Below are 18,082 nucleotides of genomic sequence, written 5' to 3' on the forward strand. Positions count from 1 at the left end.
TGCGATTAATGGCCCTGCAAACTTGTATCAACACGATTCCAACGGTCGACTTTCCCACTCCAAACTGGTTCGCGACCAATCGGTAGCTGTCTGGAGTTGCCAGCTTCCAGATTGCAATAGCCACTGGCTTCTCCACTGGCAGGGCAGCTCTCAATCTCGTGTCCTTGTGCCGCAGGGTTGGGGCGAGCTCAGCACACAGTCCCATGAAAGTGGTTTTTCTCATCCAAAAGTTCTGCAGCCACTGCTCTTGATCCCAGACTTCCATGACGATGTGATCCCACCACTCAGTGCTTGTTTTCCGAGCCCAAAAGTGGCGTTCCACGGTGCTGAGCATTTCCGTGAATGCCACAAGCAATTTAGTGTCATACGCGTCAGGCGACTCGATATCATCGTCGGACACCTCTCACTGTCACTTTAGAGCTGAAGGAATAGCTCAACTGCCAACCGTGATGTGCTGGCGACACTCATCAGCAAAGTCCTCAGCAGCTCGGGCTCCATTTCCCACAGAAATCGAGCTGCACAGAAACCGTTGGGAGATTCTCGATGGTGCCAAACATGGACGAAAAAACAGTGACTGCTGGGATGTGAAGCGATGCACCATGGGGCTTTGGGATAGGAAGCAGAATGACCAAAATGGGACGAGGTGCTCTGTGGGATAGCTGCCCATAATGCACCACTCCCAACAGCGCTGCAAATGCTGCAAATGTGGCCACACTGCAGCGCTGGTAGCAGTCAGTGTGGCCACACTGAAGCACTTTCCCTACGCAGCTGTATGAAGACAGCTGTAACTACCAGCGCTGTACAACTGTAAGTGTAGCCATACCCTTAGTGTGGATCTGTAAAAAGTGACAAAGACTCTGTGGCACCTTATAGACTAACAGACGTATTGGAGCATAAGCTTTCATGGGTGAATACCCACTTCATCAGACATGTAAAAAGCTTATGCTCCAATACGTCTGTTAGTCTATAAGGTACCACAGGACTCTTCGTTGCTTTTTACAGATCCTCAAAGGTATTTAGGTGCCTAACTCCCATTGCAATCAAAAGAACCCCGCCTCCCCCCATAAGTCTCACCTTTGATTCAGGGTCTGTCTTGAATCACATAATGGTGATGCAGATAGATCCCAATGTTTATTGACTCTCTTTGTTAAGTTCTTAAACTTTCCCTTACCATAAATCTCTGAAATGGTTTAATGTTTCTTTCCCTAAATATGTAAATAAAGCTCTAAAATTCAATGAGCTTGCTTTTTTTATTGTACTTTTGCAACTTGATTGCCCATGAAAATTCAAATGTCAGATATCTTATTATTCGAAAATATTTTGTCTAAGTTTTATCTTCTGGCACAGTTTTCAAAGCTCAGATGCCAAAGCCTTTTGTCATTTTACTTACTGAAAGTTAAGTTCGTTATTACCTTAATATGCTGGAGCAGCAGGCTTTGATTTTTATTTCTTAATCTGATGCATTTCAGGTTTATTCTGAGCATAATTTTATATGTGATTAAATTTCAACGTGTTAAAATTGAGATCCATATGTGCAGCCACTTAGCTTTGTTAAGAGCTAGACTGGTTTAATGAAGAAACATTGACAGGCATTCTGTTTCACTAAAGTTATTGTCTGAATACAGCTATTGTTTCTGGTAATTTTTCATAATAGCAATATCGTCTCTCAACAAAATACCTTATTTACAGTGATTTGGGGACTAACAAAATAGCAAAAGGCAAACAAATATGTGCAACCAGTGAAGTGTTGTGGGTTTAAACTAACTGTACTGCCACAATTATAAGGTAGTAGATCTGAGATACAGCCAAACTATTTGTCTTTCACAGAAAAATGGTCTTCCTTTTTAATGATGGTTAATATAGGGGAATACTGGGGCCTGGTGATAGGATTACATCTGTGATGATGTCCTGGCCAAATATAGTGGAATGCACACTTGTGTTTAAAACCCTGAATGAAAAAACTGAATGACCTGAAACTAGTAGCAACTGAAGAATGGTGTTGTGGGGCATATACTAGACTGGGGTCCAGGAGATTTTATTTCACTTCCTGGCTCTGTCACGGTCTTCTTGTATGACATTGATCAAGTCACGCCGGCTATGTCTACACTGCCTGTGGCAGCGAACATCCCAGACTGGGTTGACAGACTCCAGCTCATGCTGCTTCACAGAAAATACCTGTGTAGATGGTTCTCTTTTATGTTGTGACTCAGACTGAAGCAGGAGCTCTGGAGCCCACCCACCTCTCTAGGCTTCAGAGCCCAAGCTCCAGCCCAAGCTGCAACATCTACAGTTACTTATAGCCTGAGCTGACTTGGGCTGAGAGGCCAACTGCTGCAGGCTGTGTGGACTTACCTCCAGGTCCTAAGCCATCAAAGAATAGTTAATGGGACTACATTCCATGCTTAAAGTTAAGCATACACTTAATTAGTTTACAGGATCATAGCTTTAATCTCTGCAATTTTGTTCCCTATCTGTAAAATGGGAGTAATATTTCCTTTGTCCAACTTGTCTGTCTAGACTAAAAGTGCTTTGGGGCAGGGACTGTCACTTTATCTTTGTACAGTTCACAAAGGGTCTGGGTCTTGGCTGAGGCCTCTAGGTTCTACTTAAAAAAACAAAACAAACAAAACAACCCCCTCCACCTTGGCTTATTTGTATTAGTGTTTTTTTTTTTAAAAAAGCGTGGTGTTTAGTTCATAACTTTTCCATCCTTCAAGCTATTAAGAAGGATGTGCTTTGTTCTCTCTTTTCACCAGTGTCGGATGTACTCTTACAAAAGAGTGGGCTTTCGGAAATAAGGAACTAAATAATAACTTTGGCATTTACAGTATAGTGGCTCTGCTCAGCAAACACACTAAATGTCTCTGGCCATAGAGGTCCCTTAGGCTTTCATATCTTGGAATCTATAAGACTGATCCTAATTCCGGCATCAGATAGGTTTTGGTTTGACTGCCATGTTCTGAAAGAATCGTCTCTCCACCATTCAAATATTCTGTCTAAACAAAAGTATAATCCAATTTACAGGCATGTGGTATTGCTGTCACGATACAATTCTTGGAGAGGAAACTTCCAGCATTATGTAATTGACTTAACCTTACCCTGTGCCTCTTGTGCCTCAGAATAACGTAAGCCCTGTGCACTCTAAAAGCATGACTGTGGCTGCACCATGTTAACATGGTTTATTCTTGGTTCCCTCTGAGTCTTAACAGACCACCACAAACTTCTAGTTTGCTTTTGGCATTTTTCCGCCCTCACCTTTTCCTAGCTTCTTTGCTGTGCAGTTGTGAAGGCTTCAAGCCGATGTAACAGTAAAAGATCAATTCCAGTCTGTTAACCCAAGAGCTTATGAAGCAATGGAAAAGTGGAGCAAAGAGGCTTGCGAGTGTATAGAGAATATTTTAGTTCTGGGTAGGATGTCACTGTTGCCCAACTTAGTGCTCCTTTCACCAAGTGTAACACTGACAGAGCCTGGTTGTTGTTGGGCTGGATTGAACTAGGGAGCTCTAGAGTTTAGTGCATGAGCCTCTGCGACATGAGCTAAATGCCAACTGGCTATTAGCTAAGGCTATAGAGCAAACTCATTAATCTCTCTCTAAGTGGTCTCAGTGCCACTAGATGGGACAGAACACCACACCCAAGAGGCGTGTGGGTTACAGAAGCACCAGTTGGCTTGTGGTCATGGTTACAGCTTGTGCTTGCTACTATGGGCGGCATAGACAGAGTCTGTTTTAGGAGTTAGCCATCAAACCATGCCCCATTAGGACATAGTAAAAGCCCTTGCATGCTAGCCAGACATATCTCTTAGCTCACCCTTCTATCTCATGGAAAATTTCTACTGATTGCTGAGATCATGAGACTTGCCGTTTGTATGTGGTTTTTGTGGCAGGCCTTCCCCCCGCCTTCCCCCCCCCCCACGCGTTGCCTACCAGCAATGCTTGTGAGTTTTAATATTCTGGGTTCTTAGTTATTTGGAATACTAGTCATCTGTTACCAGGATGGCATTCTCCTTGAGACAATCTTTACCAAGATTGGCATGGCCTCTGGTTTTTCAAGGTTTAGTTCTAGAGACCATTTTGTTTTCCCAGAGTTGAATTGTCTACACAAAAATGGATGAGCCAGAATCAGCCCTGAGGTAAATCCTCTGGGCCTGAATGTCTTCTTGCTCGCACTTGCTTTAATGGAGCCATTCCTGGCATACATATGTGTGTGTGTGTGGAATCAGACCTGCTAGCTTCAGTCGAGTTTCAGCTGTGTATGCCAGGCTGAATTTACCTGATATCTTAAACAATATTAAATTTATTATAACAATTTTATTGCAAGACTTGGTGTAGAAATAGGCCCTGAAATATTGTTATGGATAAGAGTCTATTTCCTTGGACCCTGGACCTTATGGTATAATTACATGCTATAAGCTTAAAATATGTGCCTTATGGAAATGAATGTCCATAAATTAATTTTCAAAAGCAATTTTTAACAGTTGCTCAGTGATTTATGTGGAAGTGTTTCACCACCAGTCTGTCTGTGCCTATACTGCTTATGGAGTTAACAGTCCTGGCCTTGGCCTTTGTGCTGATGTAGTACCTGGAAATTAATGGAGCTCTGATCGTTAGGATCAAATTGTCAGGATTCCATTGGTCTGGTCTCCCCTCAAAAAGCGGGGAAACCCCATTGACGGATTCTCTCTTTCCTCTGGGCTGGCATGGTTCCTTCAAACTGTCTGCTTGCTGGCTTCATCTGATCCAAAGCTGCTTCTATAAAGTCAGGCAGCTATATGATTCCACCCTCCAGAGGATTCTGCATAAGTTGTTATTACTCCGAGAACCAGGGTTTTCTCTCTTTCAAAAGCAGCTCCAGCAGCTTTTCTCTCCCACTTGAGTCATACAAGCATTCTCTAAATCTGCAAAGCACGGCAGGATGCATATTGATGTGAGGCTAGTTAAGTGGCCATTCTTATGGAATGTAGTCCCCTTTCTCTACTTCTCCTTGCCCTCTCCCAGTACATGCAGGTGGGGAGGACAGCTGTCTGGCCTCCTGTGATATGACATTTGCCTGGAGCTTCATTTTTTCCTCCATCTTTTTCTCTCCGTGCAACCCCTGAAAGGTCTCTTGGCATAGACTGTCTGGAGTCTGATGCTGGAAGTAAAGTCTTAGTTTTGTCACTTCTTACCCATCTAGGGTTGCCAACTTCCTGATTGCAGAAAACCGAACACCTCTTGCCCTGCCCTGCCCCTTCTCCGAGGCCCTGCGTTCACGCACTCCATCCCCCTCTCTCTCCGTTGCTTGCTCTCCGCCACCCTCACTCACTCATTTTCACCGGCCTGGGGCAGAGGGTTAGAGTGAGAGAGGAGGTGAGGGATCCAGCTGGGGTGTGATCTCTGGAGTGGGTCCAGGGATTCAGATTTGGAGTGCGGGAGGGGGCTCCAGGCTGGAGCAGGCGTGTGGCAGGGGTGTGGGCTCTGGGGTGGGGTCAGAAATGAGGGGCTCAGGGTATGAGAAGGGGCTCCGGGCTGGGGCATAGGGGTGAGGTGTGAGGTCTGGCTGGGGATATGGGCTCTGGGGTGGAACCGGGTGTGATGGGTTTGGTCACAGAGACCCCTTTGGGACTGCCACCTGATATGCTGAGATTACCTCCGAGCCTGTTTTCCCTGCCAGCTTGGGACTTCAGTACCCTCTCTTGTTGAGCAGACACACTAGCCTGCTGCAAACACAGACCCAAGTCTGAACCACATCCCCCAAAAGCTGCAGACTTAACTGAAAACAGCTTAAGAAATGCTCTTGTCTCTAGCACTCAGTTCCCAATGGGGTCCAAACCCCAAATAAATCCATTTTACTCTGTGTAAAGCTTGTACAGGGTAAACTCATAAATTGTCCGCCTTCTATAACACTGAGAGAGCGAGATGCACAGCTGTTTGCTCCCTTACAAATTCTGGGTTAATTAATAAGCAAAAAGTGATTTTATTAAGTATAACAAGTAGGATTTAAGTTAGTCCAGATAATAACAGACAGAACAAAGTAGATTACCAAACAAAATAAACCAAAAACACGCAAGTCTAAGCCTAATACAGTAAGAAACTGATTACAGATGAAATCTCACCCTAGGGTGTTCTAATAAGCTTCTTTCACAGACTAGACTCCCTTCTAGTAGTTAGGGGATTTCTCATTATTGAAGCCCTCTTTGTTCTGTTTTACCCCCTTACATAGCTTTGGCACAAGGTAGGAATCTTTTGTCTCTCTGGGTCCCCACTCCTCCTCCAAAATGGAAAAGCACCAGGTTTAAGATGGATTCCAGTACCAGGTGACATTGTCACATATCCTGTGAGACCCCAAGCCTTCATTCGTTCTGGCCTGACTCACAGAAAGGCTTGCAAGTAAACAGAGCTATTTACAACGAATTGTCCTAAGTGATGGGAGCCATCAAGATTCCAAACCACCATTAATGGCCCACACTTTGCATAATTGTAATAGGATCTCAGAGTTGTATTTCATATTTCTAGTTTCAGATACAAGAAAGATAAATTTATACAAATAGGATGAACACACTCAGTAGATTGTAAGATTTGTAATGATACCTTACAAGAGACCTTTTGCATGAAGCGTATTCCAGTTACATTATATTCACACTCATTAGCATATTTTCATAAAATCATAGAATATCAGGGTTGGAAGGGACCTCAGGAGGTCATCTAGACCAACCTCCTGCTCAAAGCAGGACCAATTCCCAACGAAATCATCCCAGCCAGGGCTTTGTCAAGCCTGACCTTAAAAACCTCTAAGGAAGGAGATTCCACCCCCTCCCTAGGTAACCCATTTCAGTGCTTCACCACCCTCCCAGTGAAAAAGTTTTTCCTAATATCCAACCTAAACCTCCCCCACTGCAACTTGAGACCTTTACTCCTTGTTCTGTCATCTGGTACCACTGAGAACCGTCAAGATCCATCTTCTTTGGAACTTCTTTTCAGGTTGAAAGCAGCTATCAAATCACATGGAGTGCAACGTAACACTGGGGATGAGGAGTTTGGGGTGCAGAACAGGGATCTGAGCTGGGGCCAAGGGGTTCAGAGTGCAGGATGGGGCTCAGAGCTGGGTCAGCAGGTTAGTGCGTGGGCTCCAGGAGGAAGTTTGCTTGCGGAAGGGAGTTCGGGGCTGAAGTTGTGGTACTAGAGGGGTGTGGGCTCTGGGAGGGATTTTGGGTGCGGCAGGGCTGGGGCAGGAGGTTGGGGCAGGGGGTTTCCAGCCAATGGGAGCTGAGGAGCCAGCGCTCGGGGCGGTTCCTTCGCCACAGGCAGGAGCAGCATGTGGAGGCCTCCTGGCTGCCCTGCGCATAGGAGACAGCAGGATATGCCAGCCACTTCTGGGAGCCATGGAGAGCTGGCTGCTGTGGCCAATTGGACTTTTAGTGGCCTGGTCAGCAGTGTGTTTTGATCCAGGTGTTCTTCAGTCAGTTAGCAGCAAGGCAACAGCCGAGTTCAGTAGTTCTGTGCTATTGATGACTCAGCGGAAAGCACACAACTTTTTTAATTTAAAAAAACAACAAACTTGCCCCTTATATGATTGCTTCAGAATTTCTGAACAACCAGGCACAGGCACTGCCGATGATGGAATGATGATTACTGGTCCCTTTCCAGAGAATTAAACTTAAACACCTGTCTTACTAAACAGGTGCAACCTGGGTTTCTTGGACTGTAGAGAGAGTCTAATCAGGCTAGAAAGGGGTTTTTACAAAGCATGCAATAGTAGACTAAGATGAGCCTTGACCATAAATGTAGTCACACATTCCTGGTAAGAATTGTTGTGCCCTATTCTCTGAAAAGATACACTGAGTTTGGTGTGTTAAGTGGAACCAGTGCGTTTAGCAAACTTGGTATCCTCCTCCCATCTCAAATACTGCCCCAGGTAACTATTTTTCTGCTCCCTGGTCCTCCCAAGGGTTTTCCATGCTCACGCTCAAAACAAGTCATTTTGGAAAGCCAGAAGTAGCTTTCAGAGCCATTTTTCAGGCTTGAATTTGTCTCATTAAACTAGATTGTTACTCAGGAAGATTGAGAGAGGTACTGTTTAGACATTTTTATTCCTGTTTCTGTAGAAAGCCAGTAATACAAGTGGCTACGAAATAGTCCTGAACAGTGTCCGTGTTTTTGCTGAAAGGGTCCAAAGGAGGACGGGATGGGTGCATTTTCTCAGAACATAGGCTTTTATTCTGCTGAATGTAGCCTCAGGATATCATTACACATCTGACTATTGGGTCAGGGAAAACTATTTTCAAAACAAAAATCTAGGCTACCCATCTTATTACGCTAGGATGACTTGCTCAGTAAGGGTAATATTTTATCTTATTTCAGGAAAAGAATGCAGCCAAGATGAAAGCACGGCTGCAGCAATCTTCACTGTTCAGATGGATGACTATCTAGGTGGGAAACCTGTGCAGAGTAGAGAAATTCAAGGACATGAGTCTACTGACTTCGTTGGATATTTCAAAGGAGGGATTAAGTACAAGGTAAACAGTCAGCTATGAAAATGTTTCTCCAAAACCAAACACAACTTCCCTCCTTCCCCCCCAAAAAAGGTCAAAACATATCTTTGTTGGATTCTGGGATACGTTCTGCTTTCTACTTCGCTTTAATACAAAGTAACCATATTAACACAATCAATGATTATTAGAACTTTTGAAAAAATCAACAACACAATTTCTTGACAACTTTTACTGATATTAAAAAAAAAAACAAAAAAACAAACCATCTTTGCCTGTGGTAATAATATAGATTGCATTCTACCATGGTTACTCATATAAACTAGTACCTTTCTCTGCAAGTAGCATTTATTTCAGTGAGAATATTCTCAGTGTAAGGTATTGCTTGACATAAGAGTGGCAGAATCTGTGCAATAAAAAGTAGGCATGAAACAATGTTTCATAGAGTACATGAAAAGATTTGTAGGTCTCTGTCTAAGGGTGTCCCAGCTCACAAAAAGAGTGCCTGCTTGTGATATTGGAACCAACGGTTCTGTTCAAATAAGCTCTCAACTTCTTAAGATTGCAAAACTGGGCTGTTAAACCGCATGTGAGCCTGCAGTCTTGGGATTCTTGGTACTTTCTGCTTCTGGGTAAGCTATCAATGTCAGAGAAATGACCCCTGCCTCACTGTTTTGGGGCACCTCTGCTTTTGGCCTCGTACAGAACCTAGTGTTTGGAGGTGTATAAAAAAGAAAAACGTGGAAAATACCCAGAACCTCCTTTTGGTTTTTGCTTCAAAAAGTTTGGTTTCCATCTTGTATGGAGAGGTTTGCCCACTCCTATTATATTGGAGTTTTGTATATATAGTAGAGCTGGATGAAAAACAGCAAGCATTCTTCATGAAACTTTCATTGAAATTTCAAAAAGTTGAAAATTCCAACCAGCACCAGTGTCTACCTCATTTCCAGATGTAGTGCTTCCAACATCAATAACTTCTTATCTGTGGTGTTCCCTGCAGTAGGTTGTCATACCAGCTGCTACAGAAATTCTCCTGGGCAGCAGTAGCTAATTAGTCATTTGGAGGGATGGAAACATCTCTGGGCATTAAAATATTATTTTGTTAATTCAGCTGCTGCTTGCTGAGAAATAAATAGTCTGTGCCTTTAGGCACAACCCTGAGCAAGGGGTGTTGTGTGAACTACGCAGCTCCAGGAGTAGCCCCACGACTCGTATCTCAGTCATAATTCTTATTTTGCTTCCTCCTTGAACTGGAGACTAGTCACGTGCTACTATTCTGATCTGTCCAGTCAGATACTACCCCCAGTCTGTGCTGGCTCAGGTACAGTGGCTATTGAGCAGAGGAGCTGGAACCCAAGTTGCACTCATTCCCCACTTCTCCTTGACCATTTGCTTGAGGAAGGGAGTAGATGGGTGCTGGCACCCCTTGTTAGGGGTCTCAAGTGCCTATTCCCAAGTCCACATAGGCCAAGTCAGCCTAGCCCCAGGGGAATCAATTTAAACTCACAAAAGCTCAAACCAGTATTTTTGATTTTCCCTGTGTGGAAAGCACACTGGATCTGATTGGTAGGAGTCATAGAATATCAAGATTGGAAGGGACCTCAGGAGGTCATCTAGTCCAACCTGCTGCTCAAAGCAGGACCAATCCCCAGACAGATTTTTACCCCAGTCCCCTAAATGGCCCCCTCAAGGACTGAACTCACAACCCTGGGTTTAGCAGGCCAATACTCAAACCACTGAGCTATCCCTCCCAAGGATTGCTTCCTTGATGGTAAACATCCACTTCAGGGACAAGTAGATTACTCACAGAATTATCTCTCCTTCCCACGCAGAACAGCATCTTGAAACCAGGACATCTCTTGAGAACGGAGGAGGGTAGGGTCATTTGTAGAGAAGTAATGGCTTTTTTGGTGTGCTGGCAATTCTGCAAAATCAGTCATTTCAGTCAAACTGAAAATGAATTTTTTTCAAATAAAATATAGTTGGTTGGTTTGTTCTGTGTCAGAACAAAATGTTTCATTTTGAAAAAAATAAGAATGTTATGTGATTTTGACCATTTTTTAATATTTGATTTTTTAAAAAAAAATGAAATTAAAGGAAATTTTGAACCAAACTCATTTTGAATAAAAAAAAATTGAAATGTTTTGTTTCAACTTTTAAAAAAGTTATTTTAGATTTCTTTTGAAACAGTTGAGCAAAACCAACATGAACTCTCAGATCATTTTAGTGTTTCCAAATCTGCATTTTTCTTTCACCTGCTAGGGGGAGTTTTCCCCATCTCTAGTCATCTGTGCAGAGGCCTTATGCCTCCATACCTCCTCCTAGCCCCTATGGGCTCCCATCTTGGGTCCTGCCCAGACAGTCTGGCTCAGCATTATCTTATGCTGGGTTTCCTCACGTGATTGTGGGGAATAGTGAAGGAGAGAGCAGCCAGTGCCATTCTCTGCTTCCTGCTTTCAGAGGGTCTCCATAGGAACAGGAGAAGGGATGTAATGATACTGACACCCATCCCTTCTGTGGTAGTGCCACACGCTGCTGTATCTGAATTACAGCTGCATCCCCTCTGTTCATAGAAGTGCAGGGGTTGATCTGACCCATTGTCTCTTTTCTTCTGGGCTGCAGTCAGTGCTGGTAATCCCAAGAGAGCATGCCACATGTCTCTCATTTTGTACGTCTGATGTCTCAGTACTGCTGTAGAAAGCAAACCAAACTTAATCAAAGTTTCCGTATTTGTTTGTTGTATTTAGGCAGGTGGTGTTGCATCTGGATTTAAACACGTAGTCACTAACGACTTGAGTGCACAGAGGCTTCTGCATATTAAGGGCCGGAGGGTAGTGAGAGCTACAGAAGTTCCTCTCAGCTGGGCCAGTTTCAACAAAGGAGACTGTTTCATTGTTGATCTCGGAACTGTAAGTTTTTATGGAACTTAAGTCTTTGAAAAATAACAGCAACATCCCTCCTAAAGTCTGAATGATAGAATGGTCTCTATAACTGATCTTGTCATGGTCCCGTGAACTGAATGAAAGACACAAGCTGATGTAGAATCACATGAGGATTTGAAGGTCCTATGATAAATGACTCACAAAGGCTAACTTTAGAAAGTTAGTTTTATTTTCTTTACCAATATCAGAGTCTTGTACAAGCAGATTCTGATTTAGGACCCAGTCTTCCTAGTCACTGAAGGCTCTGATGTCATAGACCTTGATGTCAGTATGAGCAGGATTTTACATAAGTCTTTATTGAGTTGTCTGCAATGACATGCAGGTCCCTTTCTGACTTTCCTGTCTTGCTAGGGTTATACGTTTTAAAGTTGCATTCTCCAAACTGTATGTGTGGATTTGGTCTCCTATGTTCTGCTCTCCCTGTGTGCATGATACCTATTGATGTCAGGGGCAAAATATTGGAGTTGAAATCCATGTATGGAATGTTGACACAGTTTTTGCCTTAAATGTAGTTCTTAATATTCATTATCTCTTTTCATTTATACTCTTCAAACAATGCACTTGAAACATAACCGTGAAATGAATTATCATAATGATCTTACAATATATATTAAACAATGATAGGCTTGCTGTAGAACTGTTTAGGTAATCTGAGACCAATTATAATTCAGAAGACACTTTTAAACAATGTTCATTTAGAGTTGAGAATATTTAAACCTTTAAAAATGATCCTTTGAAGAGACAGGAGAAGGGGATTATGAGAAACAATCCTCTACCTTGACGCTTTCAAGTGAAAATAAACAGACTGATTTACAGCAAATGTCTTCCTCTTTATATTACATAATTGCATATCCATACAGAAGTCTGCCTGTGTTTCCAGATCTTATCTGCACTAGTATAGTGTCGCCTTCATGGAATTAATGTCTGAATTGTAGTTTAATGTTTTTATATTAAAACAAATTCCTGGGATGTAATCCATACTAGTTAAAAGTTACATCGTCATCAGTTTAAACTTATTCACATAACTAACACTGACATAGTGAAGGTATGAGTACTCATGAAAGAAAATAACTGGACTCTCCTCTTTGCAGGAGTTCTTGAGTCTAAACTCGCATTAGAAACCTGACTGATTCTTTACTCTGAAAGAGAATCCTATACCTCTGCCGGGTATGCAACTTGGATTAGGTAATATAGACCTGACCCTTTTGGGGAGGCTAGCATAGGCCCTGATCACTTTTCTGATTGTATTTACAAACTGCATGTGTGTAACATAAGCAGAAAGGGACCTAAATCTCATTTCTGTGTCTGTCACTTTTTTTAAATGTGAAAAAATAGATTTGGTTGGGAAAAATTCATGAGTCCCATAAGTGGGCTTCTACTCTCCAATATAATCGTGATAGCCAGAAGGTAGACGATGAGGGATGCTGTGACAATGTACAATGAGTGTACAGCATCTTTCACATTCAACTCTAGGGAAAAGCAAAGCTTACCAAAAAAAAAGGATAGTTGGAGCAAGGGACAGTATTAGAGTGAAACATAGGCTAAGGAGATGTGAAGTCCCAGCGAATATCTCTGCAATGGAAAATGCTTGGTGGTCGTGGTGCTCGCATGCAGAAGACTCGTGCACACTTTCAGGTAATTAGCAGTCAGAACAGTGCTAGATTAAGGTATAAACTATCTAAGCTACAATTGAGGGCCTTGCAGTATGAGGGGCCTCTAAAAAATAAAAAACTGACTCCATTTCAAATTTTATCAACCGATTGTGATAAATAAAGGAGACATGGGAAAAAGAAGATTTTAAATATAGACATTTTCATTCAGATGTGACAAAAATATGCACATCTGGCTATACAAATACTCTTACCCTTACCCTTCACTAATTGTTCATTATTGACAGGCGAGGGGCCAGGGCTGAGGGAAAAAAACAATAATTGCACTTGTAAAATTAGCAGACTTTCTCATAGAAATACTATCAGTCACCTAAGGCAGCATTTCGTTGACCAGCTGCTACTGGAAAAATTCTGACCATGTCTTCATAACTTATTTAAATAAATAAATAAGTAAATATCACTGCCGATAAAATCAGAGAGAATGTGAGGTCGGAGACGGCAATGTCGTGAAGCAATCCTGCCAAGTTCACGCTCGTACCTTAGTGTGTTCTTTGTTCTTTTGATCTATACATACGTACCACTGTGTATTTTAGTGTGCACACCGCATTCTGCTTCATGTGCTATCCCTGCCTCACATGATTGAGTTTGCAGGAGATGATCTTATGGACTTGGGTCCAGTGGATCTTGAGGAGGATAAATTTTGTGTTGGCTTCCCTCTGTCAGTTTCGGGAACCTTCATAGTAAATATCAGAGAGTGCTGATAAAAGGATAGAGGGTTTTGAGAGAAGTGAAGGAAGATATACATAGATATCAAAAATATTCTGAGTACTTAATTTGAAATAATTTACCCACCATGTGCATATATAATTTATAGGCTATTAAAGCCTATAATATTCATTATATTTGCTTGAATATAAGCTAGTTTCTTCTCATTTTCTCAATCCCTGTGTAGAGACTACCAATCTTTTTTTCTGGTAAATTCTTCTTCTCTTTTGCACATCTAGCTTGTTGTCTCTCTGTGTGTCCAAGGTGTTTACTCAAGATTAATTAGTGGTCCTGGGGGAGACACAGGATAGAGAAGTGAATGTGAAGAGAGATGTTTGCCTAGAAAAGACTGGGATTTTCTGCTTGGCAGGTTTGGAGTGTGCAAGATAATATTTTATTATATGTATTATGCTATGTAAAAATTCTTATATAGACTTATAAAACACATATATGCATAATACATTGTATTTTTATAGTATGGCAAAAGAAAAATCCCAACAATTCATTGTTTCATAGTGAAAATTAAATCGGAATAAAAATTTGTAAATATATTTTATATATAGTCTGGATAATCTTTATATTTCCCTAACAATATTAATCAAATTTTTTTTTCATTTATTCATATGAAAAGGAGGATAATTTCCCTTATTCATGGTGTAAAAAATTATATATCCTTTCTTGTTTTCCTGTGAGAACATAGCACTAACTTGTACAGAAATATGTTGGTAAAATAATACAGCTTTTTGGTATGTGTATAATTTATTTATAATATAGTAAAAAAAATTTTTTACTGCTTTCAATAAAATTTTTCTGCTACTAATTTTAGTGCCAATGCTAGGTAATTCAGCATAACCTTCTATAAAAACACAACAAATCAAATTATTGGAAAACTACAACTTGCATACAATTTTCTGATGGTTTGCTTATTACTTGGGTGTAATTCATATCAATATAACTAAAATAGTTGAGCTTTAAGCCTATGGGTTATGTGCATCATGTATCCTCTATTGCCATCTTATATCCTCTAAGATTCTTATTGCATATTCAGATAAGGAATTCCACAATTTAGATGCCCCGTCAGAGAAGAAAAATTTCTTGAGAACTCTTCTGATACGTTGTATTATTTACTGTATCTTTTTATTTTATATTTTTTTATATTGCTTACTTCTACTTTACTTACATACACAATTAGTTCGAAGAATTTGTCTAAAATTTATTTCTGTCATGTCATCGTTCCAGAGAGGACTGCTGAAAATGAAGATTATTATTCTATTTTTACAACTTCACGTGTGTATATAGGCAAATATAAAGCTTTTGTGTTTATATATTCAATGTCCTTTCTGTGAAAATAATAAACTTTTTTTTTTTTTAATGGTATGGGTCCGCTTTCACTTAACATAATTTAGGGCTTTAGAATGTCATAATCCGGCCTTTACAACATCCCACCGGCTGCCTGTGCATTGGGTGAAAAAGTACTTCCTTATGTTTGTTTTAAACCTGCTGCCTATTAATTTTCATTGAGTGATCCCTAGTATCTTTTTTTTTTTTTTTTCCTAAAGTGAATAGTTTCGGTCTTTTTAATCTCCCTAAATGTAGAAGCTGTTCCATACGTCTAGTCATTTTTGTTGCTCTTCTCTGTATTTTTTCCAATTCTATCTTTTTTGAGATGGTGTGACCAGAACTGCACACAATATTCAAAAGTGTAGGCATATCATTCTTTCAAATGGCACAGAGAACTCATGTCACTCAGCATGCTACTAGCAGTCAGAAGAAGAGCCCAGGATACTGATTCCTAGTTGCATACTGTAGTAGAGCCATAGGTTTAGTTTAGCGTTAGTATAGTGTTGGAGTAGTTGGCTGCCTTGTGTGATGTCCTTACCAGGGGTCAAGCATTGTCCATCGTGTGGGGAAAGCCATTCCCAATAGTGATCGCCACAAGAGGTGCTTCTTGTGTCTCAGTGATTGACACATTAAGGAACAGTGCTCCATCTGTAAGTCGTTCAAAAAGAGGATACAAGTGTTGAGAGACTTGTGGCTGAAGCAGTACCTTCCGAAGCAGGCTATGAGGCCAGCTTTGGCACTGAGGCCCTCGTGTGATTGGCGGTCACCTGTGGAAGTGGCAAGTGATGCTGCACCATGTTCGGACCTTGCAAGAGGAGGAGGATTCATTCTCCCTCTGATGCAGTGAGGAAGAAGTCCTGTAATTCTAATCAGGATCACCCCCCCAGTTCAGGTAGATTCTTCTTCATCATCTACGGGGAGTACAGACAGCACCATACTCCTTCCTACATGCAGATGGAACAGGGCCATATAACCACTTACCAGTATCCTGCTGAGGTCAGCAAGAGCCCATATCATCGACTCCAGTTCTGGCCTTGCGGGGTCCGTTTAGTCCAGTACTGAAGAAATTGGGACCAGTACCGACTCTTTTCACATCAGTGGGTTTTCAGTCTAGCTTTGCCTCTCAGTACCTGAGTCTCCAGTAGTTCAGGAGTTTTCCAGTATGTTCTAGCACTTCATCCTCCATTTTGTCCTTGGCACCTTCTGGGCTGTATTGTGACAGCATACAAAATAGCTTAGATTGCATCAACCCAAAGGGCATAAACTCTTTCCATGAGGGCCCTGGCAACATTTTGAAAACCACTGATTTAGACACTGCAGGTCATGACCCAGTACTGGAATTGAAGGCATTGAGTCGTGGCGGCTCCAGTCAGCACTGCTGACCGGGCCGTTAAAAGTCCCATCAGTGGTGCTGCCTGGCTAAGGAAAGTTAGTTCCTAACATAGTTCTGATGCTGCACTGTGCTCCGGAAGTGGCCAGCAGCAGGTCTGGCTCCTGGGTGGGGGGACCATGGGGCTCAGCGCGCTGCCCCCGCCCAAGCACTGGCTCCACACTCCCATTGGACAGGATCCGGCCAATGGGAGCTGGGGGGCAGCGCCTGCAGGCTAGAGCCACACTGAGCCACTTGCGTGCCTCCACCTCGGAGCCGGACCTGCTGCTGGCTGCTTCCAGGGCGCAGCGCAGTCCGCGGTGCCAGGACAGGCCAGAAACCTGCCTTAGCACCCCAGCTGCGCCGCTGACTGGGAGCCACCTGAGGTAATCCTGTACCCCAATCCCTTGCCCCAGCCTCAAGCCCCGTCCCCGAAACCCAGAGCCCCCTCCTGCATGCCAAACCGCTCACCCTGGCCCCATCCCAGAGCCTGCACCCAGAGCCCTGACCCCCTCCCTCATCCCAACCCCCAGCCCTGAGCCCCCTCCCAAATCCCTCATCCCTGGCCCCATCCCAGAGCCTGCACCCAGAGCCCTGACCCCCTCCCTCATCCCAACCCCCAGCCCTGAGCCCCCTCCCAAATCCCTCATCCCTGGCCCCATCCCAGAGCCTGCACCCTCAGCCCAGAGTCCTGACCCCCTCCCACATCCCAACCCCTGCCCCAGCCCAGAGCCCCCTCCCACACTCTGAACCCCTCATTTCTGGCTCCAACCCGCAGTTGTCACCCCCGCACTCCAACCCTGTGCCCCCGCCCTGAGCCCCTCCCACACCCCAAACCCCTTATTCCCAGCTCTGATGGGTCGCTGGCATCAACAGTTTTCTTCAGCTGGGTCGCTAGAAAAAAGGTTTGAAAACTACTGGCCTAATGACATTCCTATATTGGACTTTTTACAGGGCTACCACTTGGTCCTCTGTACATGTTTACAAACCATTGTCCATTACTACTACTATTTCCAGATCAGGTGCAAGCTTTGGGAAGGCAATCCTGCAGTCCGTGTTTAAATAGACTCTGAGTCCCACCTCCTGCGAGTAGTGCTTGTGTGAGACTTCTACATGGAATACATGGCTACTGCCCTGTTGTTCTTTGAGATGTGATGCAGACATGTATTCTGCAACCCATCCTCCATCCCTTCTGCACTGAGGTCCTCATTTTTGATGTTTGGTGCGAAGGAACTGAGGGAGGATGGGGGCAGTGCTGCCTTTATATACCCAGAGGAGGGGCTAGGGCCATAGGGCATGAGCGCTGCCCCTATGGGTACTGCTAGGCAAAGTTCCCTGGCTTCAGGATACTGGGGGCACACACACCTACATGGAATATATGTGCGCATCCAGAGACTACCTGTACCTGCCGATAGTGTGGGGGCAGAGTGAGGGCAGCAGCGGGGGCACGTGACCATGAATGCCCCCTCCCCCCACATGCATCACCTCTGTGTGCATCATATCTCAAAGAACAACAGGTACAATATGGGTAAATAACTGTTTTATCCTGAGAAGCTAGATGCTTCCTTCACACAAAAGCAGCAGGACA

At 43.1% G+C, this 18,082-nt stretch overlaps 1 protein-coding gene across 1 annotated transcript in view; it reads left to right on the forward strand.

Moving 5' to 3' along the window:
- The window catches only part of SCIN (scinderin), a 106,925-nt gene that overhangs the window by 17,110 nt on the left and 71,733 nt on the right, over positions 1–18,082 (forward strand). Inside the window, exons 2-3 of the mRNA XM_032795683.2 lie at positions 8,340–8,494; positions 11,215–11,376. Of these exons, the coding sequence (XP_032651574.1) occupies positions 8,340–8,494; positions 11,215–11,376 (317 nt within the window). The remainder of the gene's footprint in view (positions 1–8,339; positions 8,495–11,214; positions 11,377–18,082) is intronic.

The sequence above is a fragment of the Chelonoidis abingdonii genome, chromosome 2, assembly GCF_003597395.2.
Source record: "Chelonoidis abingdonii isolate Lonesome George chromosome 2, CheloAbing_2.0, whole genome shotgun sequence".
NCBI classification, from domain to species: Eukaryota; Metazoa; Chordata; order Testudines; family Testudinidae; genus Chelonoidis; species Chelonoidis abingdonii.